The sequence below is a fragment of the Candoia aspera genome, chromosome 5 (assembly GCF_035149785.1).
Source record: "Candoia aspera isolate rCanAsp1 chromosome 5, rCanAsp1.hap2, whole genome shotgun sequence".
NCBI lineage: Eukaryota > Metazoa > Chordata > Lepidosauria > Squamata > Boidae > Candoia > Candoia aspera.
In genome coordinates, this window is record NC_086157.1 from 48,379,860 (window position 1) to 48,393,277 (window position 13,418).

Consider the following 13,418-nt stretch of genomic DNA (forward strand, 5'->3'; position numbering starts at 1 on the left):
GCGCTTCGAACTCGGTCGACTTCCTCCGGGCGCTCGCAGGCCATTCTAGCGCCCGCCTCTGGTGGGAGGACTCATTGGTGGGGAAGGTGCTCCTAGGGGCAGGGATGCCTGTTTACTTGGCATCATTGTGATTTATCCATAAGCATCAAAAGCACCTGTGAGGTTCCTTCCACGCAGACCATCGATGCGTGATTCATTGCTGCAATTTTACAGAGCATTCAGACTACCTCATCCTTAGCCGTCGCCCCCCTTGTTGTTTATTCGTTTAGTCGCTTCCGACTCTTCGTGACTTCATGGACCAGCCCACGCCAGAGCTTCCTGTCGGTCGTCAACACACCCAGCTCCCCCAGGGACGAGTCCGTCACCTCTAGAATATCATCCATCCACCTTGCCCTTGGTCGGCCCCTCTTCCTTTTGCCTTCCACTCTCCCTAGCATCAACATTTTCTCCAGGCTGTCCTGTCTTCTCATTATGTGGCCAAAGTATTTCAGTTTTGCCTTTAATATCATTCCCTCAAGTGAGCAGTCTGGCTTTATTTCCTGGAGGATGGACTGGTTGGATCTTCTTGCAGTCCAAGGCACTCTCAGAATTTTCCTCCAACACCACAGTTCAAAAGCATCGATCTTCCTTCTCTCAGCCTTCCTTATGGTCCAGCTCTCGCAGCCATATGTTACTACGGGGAACACCATTGCTTTAACTATGTGGGCCTTTGTTGTCAGCGTGATGTCTTTGCTCTTAACTATTTTATCCAGATTTGTCATTGCTCTTCTCCCAAGGATTAAGCGTCTTCTGATTTCCTGACTGCAGTCAGCATCTGCAGTAATCTTCGCACCTAGGAATACCAAGTCTTTAACTGCTTCTACATTTCCTCCCTCTATTTGCCAGTTATCAATCAAGCTGGTTGCCATAATCTAGATTTTTTGGAGGTTTAGCTGCAAGCCAGCTTTTGCACTTTCTTCTTTCACCTTCATCATAAGGCTCCCTCTTCGCTTTCAGCCATCAAAGTGATATCATCTGCATATCTGAGATTGTTAATGTTTCTTCCAGCAATTTAAACTCCAGCCTTGGATTCCTCAAGCCCAGCATGTCGCATGATGTGTTCTGCATACAAGTTGAATAGGTAGGGTGAGAGTATACAGCCCTGCTGTACTCCTTTCCCAATCTTAAACCAGTCCGTTGTTCCGTGGTCTGTTCTTACTGATGCTACTTGGTCGTTATACAGATTCTTCAGGAGGCAGACAAGATGACTTGGTATCCCCATACCACTAAGAACTTGCCACAATTTGTTATGGTCCACACAGTCAAAGGCTTTAGAATAGTCAATAAAACAGAAATAGATGTTTTTCTGAAACTCCCTGGCTTTTTCCTTTATTCAGTGAATATTGACAATTTGGTACCTAGTTCCTCTGCCTTTTCTAAAGCCAGCTTGTACATCTGGCAATTCTCGCTCCATGAATTGCTGAAGTCTACCTTGCAGGATCTTGAGCATTACCTTACTGGCATGTGAAATGAGTGCCACTGTTCGATAGTTTGAACATTCTTTAGTGTTTCCCTTTTTTGGTATGGGGATATAAGTTGATTTTTTCCAGTCTGATGGCCATTCTTGTGTTTTCCAAATTTGCTGGCATATAGCATGCATTACCTTGACAGCATCATCTTGCAAGATTTTGAACAGTTCAGCTGGGATGCCGTCGTCTCCTGCTGCCTTGTTATTAGCAATGCTTCTTAAGGCCCATTCAACCTCACTCTTCAGGATGTCTGGCTCTAGCTCACTGACCACACCGTCAAAGCTATCCCCGATATTGTTATCCTTCCTATACAGGTCTTCTGTATATTCTTGCCACCTTTTCTTGATCTCTTCTTCTTCTGTTAGGTCCTTGCCATCTTTGTTTTTGATCGTACCCATTTTTGCCTGGAATTTACCTCCGATGTTTCTAATATTCTGGAAGAGGTCTCTTGTCCTTCCTATTCTATTGTCTTCTTGCACTTCCGCGCATTGCTTGTTTAAAAATAATTCCTTATCTCTTCTGGCTAACCTCTGGAATTTTGCATTTAATTGGCCATATCTCCCCCTATCACTGTTGCCTTTTGCTTTCCTTCTTTCTTGGGCTACTTCTAGTGTCTCAGCAGACAGCCATTTTGCCTTCTTGGTTTTCTCTTTCTTTGGGATGTATGTTGTTGCCGCCTCCTGAACAATGTTGCGAACTTCTGTCCAGAGTTCTTCCGGGACCCTATCTACTAAGTCCAGTCCCTTAAATCGATTGTTCACCTCCACTGCATATTCCTTAGGAATATTAGTGAGCTCATATCTAGCTGATCTGTGGGTTTTCCCTAATCTCTTTAGTCTGATCCTAAATTGTGCAGTAAGAAGTTTGTGATCTGAACTACAGTCAGCTCCAGGTCTTGTTTTTACCGACTGTAGAGATGTCCGCCACCTTTAGCTGCAAAGGATGTAGTCAATCTGATTTCGGTGTTGTCCATCTGGGGAAGTCCATGTATAAAGCCGTCTCTTAGGTTGTTGGAGTCGCCCCCCTAGGGTTCCTGTATCTGGACTGCAAAAATTCAGGCAAGTTCCAAGTTTTCTGTATCTATTTGCTATTGTTAGTTTGCAGTCTGGATATGTTAGCCTGATCCCCCACCCCCCAACCCCGCCTCTCTCTTAGGAAGATCTGGTACAGAAGTTCTGTATTCTTTTAAGATGTTTATGTTCCGTAACAGTATATTGTGAGCAGGCTACTGAAATTAAGAAGGTTTGGGCTAGGCAGGAGTGGACTTGTATCTAAAATGGGTGTACATCCTTTCTCAAATTTATAAATTGAATAATTGAATGCATTTAATGCTCCCTGTGTGTTTAAAATTTTCCCCACCAAGATTTGAGGCATTACGTTGTGCATCTTCTGTGTAAAAAAAAAGGGGGGGGGGAACTCATTTCAGCTCTGGCAGTGATAACAATTTCCTAGACCCAATGTGTTCCAAGAAGTCTTGCAGTTGTTGTTGTTTTATTATATGTATCTTGTACCTGACTCTGTTAGGTGGATATTGGGTGAAAGAGAACAACAAGGCTAACCTTTGAGTGCTCAAGCTACAGGGCAATATAAACCAGATAATTACTTTAGACCAGAAATGAACAGCTGTGGCAGCATCTTCCCTCAATACAGTAGCTCTATGGACTGAAGATGATCTGGACAGAGAGAGCATGAATGAACTGAACTGAAGAAAGAGAGAGTGCATGCTCATAATTGGCTGGCCCCAATCAGGTATGCATACATCAGTTATGCAGCCTTTAAAAGTATTTGAAACCCTTGGGTTGAAATATATTCCTCATCCCTGCTCTAAATAAAATAAATCCAGTTTTATCTTATGGCAGCAGATGAGAGACATCACAATGCAAAGACTTGTTTTAGATGAAGATCATTGCCAGTTTGTAGGAACAATGCTAGCAGCATATTTGCTCTCTGTAACTATTACTTTTCTAAAGTCAAAAATAAGTTGTGCAAAAGTAACAAGTTGTATTGCAGGATGAGTTGTTTAATATGTTGCCCTACTCTCCCCTCTCCATTGATACACATATACATTTAACCTACCAATAATTGAAGAACAAATAAGATTGTTATCAGTGTTTAATCTAATGGATGTTGGTATTTTCTGGTTCTGGTATGGGGATTTAGGATTAGTGACGTTAGCAGTATAATACCACAACCCTCTCCCATAGAAATCTTTCCACACAGTAATTACATCTGGGAGAAACTCAGTGTGTAATGTGGATGGAAACATCCCCTCCCTGCCTGTATGCCCATCACATAACAATTAAACTTAGAAATGATTTCCACTAGCACCAGTTGTTCTCCCTGCCCCCTCCCCCACCTTCCTGCTACACAGACGGATCTGCAGATTGAAGCATGCTAGAACGGTATAATCTTGCCATCTCCAACTGCAATTTCATTTGAAATTCATCCCCTTACAATTAACATTAAGGAAATTCCACTAGCATCAATGGGCCCTAATACAGTTATAGTTCTGAGTTATGAATGAATGAACATATTTATTTATAAGATTGGTATACCACTTTGATTCAATAGGACTTTATTTGGTACAGTTATTTTGGAAAATGAGTAAGACAGCTTCTTCTATAATTTTGTGAATATTATGCAGAATATTGTGAGAGAAGCACTAACTGCAGAGTCTGGAGAATAACAGAATCAAACATATAAAACTTCCAGAAAAGAGGGCATTTGGCCAAATAGGCTATTGAAATAATCCAGGCACCAGGATAAGACATCCATGGCATTGCTTGATTTGCCAGGGGAGAGATGTATAATTGGGTATCATCAGCATACTGATGATACCCAATTATCAACAGATTAGCTCACCCAGCGGCCTCACGTAGATGTTGAATAGAAGCAGAGAGAGCACCGACCCCTGCGGCACCCCACACAGTAGAGGCTGAGGGCGGGATCTTTGCCCATTCACCACCAACTGGAATTGACCACGGAGAAAGGAGGTGAACCAGCACGACACTGTGCTGCCCACCTCCATCCTCTGAGTCAATCCAGAAGAATACCATGGTTGATAGTATCGAAAGCCTCTGAGAAGTCAAGTAGGGCAAGGATGGATGTACAAGCCCATCCCACCATTGCCAGCCATCATCTAAAAGTGCAACCAATGCCGTTTCTTTTCCATACCCGGGTCTGAATCCTGTCATGCAAGGTCCTCTGAAGCTGTTGCACAACCACCTTCTCAACCACCATCCCCCAAAAGGGGAGGTTAGACACTGGACAAAAATTGTCTAGTATAGTGGGTCTAGTAATGGCTTCTTGAGGAGGGGAGAACCAAGGCGTCGTTGAGAGGTAAAGGAACAACCCTCTCAGAGAAGAATTCACCACCGCAAGAACCCAGTCACACGACACCGCCTGGGCTGCTTTAACAAACCAGGAGGGGAATGGATCTAACGAGCAGGTGGCTGACCACACAATCCTAAGGACCCTGCCCACTTCCTCAGGCCCAGCAGGTTCAAATCATTCCCAGATAACCAGGCAAGACTCTTCCCCAGGCATCTGTTGTGTAAGAGGAGAGACATTGACCAAGAAAGTAGTATTCTATAAGTAACTTCACTTCCATTGGTCTGCTGACCAGAGACAGACCTCCCTGGCTTTCTCCTAAGGGCCTCTCCTTGGACTCTTTCTCTTGTGACATGGAGCAATGCTGCCTCTGCCTCCCTAGGAGGCTAGAGGAGGAGGAGCAGCAGCCCAACCTCAGGCATGCCTTCTGTCTGTTCTAAAGCATTTAGTCTTCTCTTTCTCCTCTTAACTTCTGTGTGTGATGACCTGTAATGGAAAGCCCTAAATAATGGTTGGCAACTGCATCAAACTCCAATTTGTAGATCTCTATAGTAACAAACATACTTTTTACAAATTTCTTGTAACTTCTATGAGACACAAATGGAGAAATACAACTATTTTGTAACAGACACCCAGAAGGAATAGGAACACGCTTCATAAATGCAGTATCTTTCAAAATTTATTTGCTTTATAAATTCAGTTTCTTCTGAAGACTACAAAACCTCTCTTTTGACAAGAATACAAGCAACAGTATCCTTCCAGGCTCATATGTGGTAATGTTTGGAAACATGATTACACATATACAGTATTTTAAAAACATAGATAGCTCTCAAAAGAACAATCAAAAGTATTCCATACTTTTTGCCTAGTTACCAGCATTTTAGTTGCAATGCCAATGCAAGCATCTGACAGATGCAATTTTAATGTTCTGTCTGAAAGATACAGTACAGTTAAATCTGTTACTATATTTTATATTTGCATGCTGTGCTTAGGAAATCAATATAAAGAATGATTGTACAGAACCATAGAAAAATATTTTCTGATATATATTTTAAAATTCCTTAAGTAGTTACCAGCCCCATCTTCATTAAAATGGTAAAATAATTATATCCCTTATGAATACACTTCTCCCCGGTTTAGGTCAGAAGTATCAAGATACATATACATCAGCGTCAAGATTAAAAGCTATTCATTACTGCCAATCAAGAATTTATATGTTGCAAAGCCTCCCTTTCATTACCATAAAAACAGTGCTTTAGTTGATCTACATTTACAAGAAACCTAAATAAAATCTCCCAGCATTTATGTCTTTATGTCCTGACTCTGCCCTTGTTTACCTTTGCTAGAAAATCTCAATTTTCTTCTGCCTGCTGGAAATGATTACTTCAGTAACAACAGCTAAGCTATTTTGTACTGTGTAGGAGAAGGCAATATTAAACCACTCCTGTATTTTACCAAGAAAAACACAAGGATAAAGTGATTGTTGATAAAATGCTAGATAATGGGCCCATCAGGTTGGATGGCGCTCAACATGCTACTGAGGAAAAGCTGATGATCTTTTGGAGTACTAATGGTATTTATGATGCAACTAGACTAAAGCCTTCTGGAAATGCTGATATTGCCATGTAGGAAAAGAAAATCTGAAGCTGCAAAGACAGAATTACAGTGGGAACATTGAACTTAAAAAGCACGAACATGGGAAAGTTCAAACACAGTAAAAGATGAAAAGAATAAACTACACATTGACATGTTAGGCATCAGCAAATTGAAATGGACTGGACATTGGGCACTTTCAGTCAGAAGATCATACTGTTTACTATTCAGGACATGAAATACTAAGAGGAAAGTGTTGCTTTCATGGTCAGGAAATATATAGCAAAGACAGTACTCAATGACTGAATATCAATTAGATTCCACAGACAATATAATATGATGGTTATTTAAGTTCCACTTATGCAGAAAAGGAAGAAGTTGATGAGTTCTACAGTCAAGTTCAATCCAAAATCGACAGAATGTCCAAACATGTTGCTTGTGGTTGGTGCCTGGAACGCCCAAGCTGGAAATTGTAAAGAAGGAAATGTAGTTCGACTGTGTGGCCTAGAGAACAGAAGCAGAACAACTTACCCATTTCTGCTAATTCAATGATTTCTTCATTGCTAACACATTCTTCAAACAACAAAAATAAGGGCTATATACATAGACATCACCAGATGAACACATAGAAAATAAATTGAGTATATTATTGGTACAAGGAAGTGGAAGAGCTCAGTTATAAAATGCAAAAATGTGGGCAGGGTCTGATTGTGGAACAGATCACAAACTGCTCATATGCAAATTTCAAATCAAGCTAAAGTGGAAGAACAAAGTTAACCAGTTTCTCTGTTGTGATCTTGAGCATATACCCACTGTTTTCAAGGGACATCAGGAATTGCTCTGAAATCCTGCACCTGATAGAAAGCCAGAATACTGTGCAATGAAATAAAAGAAGCTGTTGTTTCAAAGAATGTGAAAAGAGACTGCCAAAGACCAAGAAACAGAAGAAACTAAACTGGACTGATGTCAGTTCAGATGGTAGGTATTCCCGAGAATGGAAGAGAGAACAAAGCCAAGAAAGACAAAAGTCTTAGGAGGAATTTAACAAAGAATTTCACAGAGCTGTTAAAAGAAAAAAGGAACAGTATTTCAATGATATCTTCTAGACATCCAAGATGGAAACAGAGAAAATTAAGAAAAATCTTCCAAAAAATCTCCAAGCTCAGGAGGACATTCTATCCACAAATTGCTATGCTAAAGGATACCCATGGGCAGACAGTAATTGATTCCATGAAGATCAAACAGAGGTGGAAGGAGAATAATGAAAATTCTATACAGTAAGGATGTCAACATCTAAAATACCTTAGAAGATATACCCTGTTTACAAGAACTTCTAGTTCTAGAAGATGAAGTTAGATCAGCACTCCAGTCATTATAAAGTTGGAAGGTAGCAGGAATGGATGGAATATCTATAGAAATATGGCAAACTGTAGAAGAATATTCAATAACGTTTCTACCAAATAATGTCAGTAAATCTGGAGAACAATACAGTGGCCAATAGATTGGAAGAGATCAGTCTACATACCAATAATAAAGGAGATTTAGAGTGTGCAAACTGTTGTGCAATATCCTTGATTTCACATGCTGGTAAAATGATGTTTAGAATCATCCAATGCAGATTAGACTTGTACATGAAAATGAAAAAGTCAGATGTTCAAGCTGATTTTAGAAAAGACCATGGAATGAGATTGCACGCATGCTGGATAATTGAGAAAGCCAAAAATCAGTCAGTCTGTGCTTTGGCTATAGAAAGGTCTTTGACAATGCTGTCATGTCAAGCTATGAAATGTCCTTAGGACAACAGGAATCCCAGGGGATTCCCATTGGATTGACTATGACTAATAAACAAACCAGCAGTCAAGAAATACTTCACAGAGTAGCAGTTGGTAAGGCCTTGGAAAAGATATTCAGATGCTGTGAGGTATATATACTTATAAAGATTAGAATTGTACAAGCAATGGTTTTTCCAGTGATGCTGTATGGATAAGAAAGTTAGATTAGGACAGAAAAAATATTGATGCTTTTGAAATTTGGTGCTCAAAAGACTCGAGAATAACATGGATAGCCAGAAAAACAAACAAAATAGATCATAGAATAAATTAATTCAGAGTTTTCACTCAAGGCACAAATGACCAGGCTCAAACTATAGTATTTTGGACACATTATGTGAAGACCCAGTTCCTCTGAGAGGTCCATAATGTTGGGAAAAGTGAAAGAAAATAGAACAGGAGACCAGTAGCAAGGTAGATGGACTCAATTGCAGCAGCACTGAATGTACTACCGAGAGGCCTAAAAGGCCAGGCTGAGGACCAATCATCCTAGATAGAAAGTCTATCTATGCGGTTGCTAAGACTTGACACTAACTTGATGGCACTTAATCAACCAATTTTAAAAATCATGTCTAGATACCTGTATCAATCATTAGTATAGTATTTGTGCCAAATCATTAACGCTTGGTGATTCTTTATCATGGACTGCTTGTTTGGACAATTGGTTCCTAATAGTGGAGATAACAATATTGCTCATGAAATTCTCACTGCATGTATATTAAATGACCATAAATTCTAAACATCGTGTTTGTAGTGAGTGATAAGGAAATTTGAATATTTTTCATATGAAGTCCCTAAAGAATTTGAAAATTAAAAGTAGTAATCAATGAATCTTGTGGTTTATAGATACTAATCTTTCTCCCTCTTTCTTGTTATAAATACACAGAGAGTCTGGATTATCTGAACGCAAGAATTGAAAGGAGAAAGACTATTTTCCTACTCAGCTATTAAAGAATAGTATTTTAGAAAACATGAATCAGGACAGTCCTGAACACTGAACATCTTATTTAGGATTAACTAGTTTGGAAATCACCTCAAACTGATAAATAAATTTTGGTTGATACTAATATTCCAAGCCAGGGAAGGAAAGCTGCTGCAAGTACACACCACTTCATTTGGTAGTTCCTCTCAGACACTGAAATAATTTTCTTTTTCAATTCAAATTTATATATTTTCTGATATCCTGATTTAAAATGTACAGAATGCTTAAAGAAATCTATTTCTGAAGAATGATGACTAATGGAGCAGACTTTTTTTTACCAAGTTTAAAATACTTTAAAAAGGAACAAGTAAACACTGATATTTTTCTCAAGTAACTTGGAGCAATATGACTGAGCTACCGTAAATATATCAATGTTTAAGCGAACTGTTCTTTCTTAAATGAAAATATGATCTATCTAAAAGATTTCTATATATAAAGTAAAAACAGGAATGTATGATTTCTGCCTAAGAAAAGTAATTCATTTAATTTTTCCTAGGGGCAGATGGAAATTTTATTGTAAGATGAAATCTAAAATTACCAGTGCAACCCAACTGGAAAAACAACTGCATGTTTATTTAGAGGTAAATTCCAATGTGCTCACCAGCATGTATTCTCTAGCCATTGCATTTAAGATCACAAAGTGGCCTAGGACTATAAACTGATTATATGTGGAATATGACTATATATGCTTGAATCCAACTATCCAAAATTATTTTGTAAAGAAAACATTTTGTGTGTGGACACATACATTTATATATATAAATGTATGAATATAAATATACATTTATAAATATGTATATAGACATATGTATTTCTTGCAGAATAATGTTAAATGAAATAAGAATCTTCTGTCTACAGAAGCAGATATTGTTAATTATAAATCTAACTGCATGAGTCCAACATGAATAACATCTTATAAAATCCCCCCATTTGAAAGTGAGTTATTAAAAATTGTTCATGCACACTGAGACAGGAATATTTTTCATGCAAGACAATGAAATGTTAGCAAAGTGAAATTAAAAAAAAAAGTAGGGCAGCAGGCTACTGCAAAATAATTCATTCATTTTCCCAAGGTTGAGATATACAATATGCCTTATATGATATATCTCTGCTTTTGCTTATTAACAAAGAAGCAAAGATTTGTATCTTCTTCCAAAATGGATTAAGCATTTCTGAAGCTTTAGCAACAGCTACAAGCATTTCAGCATTCTTGTTAGATTTAAACCATGTTCAACAACTAGTACATATGTTTAAAGAAATCAAAATAAGGTATCCATTTGAAAAAGCTCAATATTATATCTTCTTTACAACTCCAAAAGCACCGCAGAACTTCTGTTTATGTAGTTGTGAAGTGCACCATAGATGCTTTATGGAAATCATGGCACTGATAAAGTAATTGCGATAAATATTTTAGTTAGGGTTGAAAACTATTGAAGTTCAAAGTGTTAAAAATAGGTTTCTGTTAGAAAACTGCAACAGATAAAATCATATATTTCCATCCATCCAAACTTAGGAAACAGCCCCTGCCCATGTATTTCATGTGGAACAATCCAAATCATATGACTAACTGCCCATGTTACTATGGCACTATGAAGTCACCAATAAATGTGATGAACAGCTATACTTTAACTTTATAAAATTCATGTCATAGTTAGGATATCACCAATTTAGGATCTGTCATTGCAATGAAGTCTTGAGGCAACATGTAGCAAAATTATTAACAAATATTTTCAAGCATGACAGAAGAAAATAGCATTTTAAAACATCAACATATAACCAACAGTAAGAAATAAAGGCCCCTTGGTGGCTAATTAGCAGCATCTATACAAGCAAAGACTTATTTGTGAACTAGTGTGTGAAAAGGATTTTAAAAGGATTACAGTATAAATAAAACTGTGGTAACCTGAAACAACTGCATGAGTTTGTAAGGCAGAAACATGAGGTGAAATCCTGGAAAGTAATACAAATTAATATGAACTAAAAGGAAGACAAGGAAACCACAGGACCCAGTGATTAAAGAGATCACGAGCATTTGATAGGAAAAAAAGATATATTTCATTGCCTACTTTGCTTATGTCTACCACACTGATCTGAGACTTAACTTACTGGCAAAATGCAAGACAATGGAGAAATATTACTACTGTATAAAGAGTAATTTCTTTGGCAGAATTCTGTTGATCCACCCAAAATTCTTCATTTCTTCAGCATACTGTATTTTGCAGTACATAAAAGTTTGATATTTCACAGAAGTATTCCAAGACAATTTGAAGAGGTGAAAGCTTTCCCCATTTTCCATGGAATTTATAAAAAAAGCTCAGAAGTAGTTTCCATTATGTTTAGTATGTGTGTTTAGGATTGCAACCTTAGCATCTTATTATACACCATTTTTCACCAAGGTTGTAATCTACAGACATGCCAAACTCTGAAGGCAGAACCACTAGAAACAGGTTGAAGACACTGGGGCACACGCCATTCAATTTGTATTCAACACTGCTTTTATCTATAGACAGAAAGTGGCACAAGTACAACAGACCTGCTGTTAGTAATTTTTTAGCCACAAAAATTTATCTAACATTATTATTGGACAATGCACTACTTCAGCTTAAACATTCCATTCCTGCCCTCCCCATTTTCTGATCAGCACTGTGCAATAAATACTCTTGCTGTTAAAGCAACGAAGAAGGACCAGTTACAATTAGCATCAGCTGAACCAAAGTTAAAACTATTTTGCCATGGTTTCTGAGGTCCATAAAAAAGACACTCATAATGAAGATATGAATACCCTTTTTGCTTCCATACATAGCAAACCACATACGTGATTAAAAGATGCCATTTATACCATTAAATGCTTTAACAGCTCTGTTCCCAAGATTTCTAACAATGTGTCCATGGGAAGACCCAGGCAGGGAAATACACATTCACAGAATTACATTCAATAGCTGTTTAACAGTCAAGCTGTTTTAGAGATGTCCAACCATACTGATTAACCTTTTAATCAGATTTAATTGTCAAATCAATTAGTCTAAAGAGAAGGAAACAGTACAGAAGTGTACTGTCAGGAGAAGTATACAAAACATATAAAACGCTGGATGGCACAAATTACACAGTGCTAATATAAACATATTTTAAGGTAAGTGCTTAACATAAACTGTCCATCCTTACATGTATCAAATAATTATTTTAAAGGGAGAAAAACATTCCCTATAAAAATAATGCTATATGGTGCAGAGTGCTTTCTTCAGTGTATCTATTGTAACAAGAGGTGTTCACAATTATTTCCATTAATAGTTCTTTTTCCATTGATTCCATTTTTTCCTCCACCTGAAGGAGAATATTTTGTCTTTAAGAGTTTTCAAAAGGTGAAAGCAGGAGCAGCAGCGTAACAGTACCAGCTGGGAGAGTGTGCTTTCAGGTAATTGGGGCATGTGCTACCTGTTGCCATAATTTGTGCTATCAACTCATTGTGGTACCAATTTTTTTAGAGGAGGTCATTTCACAGGGCAGTTGAGGTAATTTTTTTTACTCCTCTTCTTTGAGCAAGTGTAGAACGACCCACTGGCTCCAAAACTGGTGACTGATTGCGATTCAATGCTGAGTATGTAGCTGCCATGGCACCCTAAGAATAAAAAGATTTTAAAGATTGTGAATCATATGTTAAATGACCATATTATAGATTTTAAACAAGTAATAGGTTTTAATAATGTGGAGTTTTAATATTTAAAATGCACAAAATTATACTAATCTATACTGCAATACGTCTCTGCCTTTATGTTTTGCTCCCTATATCCATAATGGCAGAAACATGCATTAATGACATTGCCCAATTATTTAAATTATTAGTTGACAGAGAATGTCCAACATTCTACCATTGTATACTACTCTACTCTTATAAATGTGATTTGGACTTGCTCTTATTTAATGCTAACTGCAGTTCTCAAACAGGAAGAAAGGAGTATTTGTATCTCCTTTATATTATGATAAATACAATAATCTTGCAGAAGCTACAATTACCTATGTACAGTAAGATGATAAGGCACCAATTTATCTGTCTGGGATACCGTATTTGCCTTTGGTATCAATGGTTCCTAAATGTTCTAATTTCTATTAAGCATTTTACAGTTTTATCGTATCAGCTTAGATTTGAAAACAAAGATGTTAGATAAACTTTGTATGGTT

General features: G+C 37.8%; 1 protein-coding gene across 2 annotated transcripts in view; it reads right to left on the minus strand.

Annotated features, from left to right (window-relative positions):
• Window positions 1-5,499: 5,499 nt before the first annotated feature.
• RPS6KA3 (ribosomal protein S6 kinase A3) overlaps window positions 5,500-13,418 on the minus strand; it is a 61,598-nt gene continuing 53,679 nt past the window's right edge. For both annotated transcript variants that reach the window (XM_063305166.1, XM_063305165.1), the window contains exon 22: window positions 5,500-12,858. In XM_063305166.1, coding sequence (XP_063161236.1) covers window positions 12,736-12,858 — 123 coding nt within the window. In that variant the 3' untranslated portion in view covers window positions 5,500-12,735. The remainder of the gene's footprint in view (window positions 12,859-13,418) is intronic.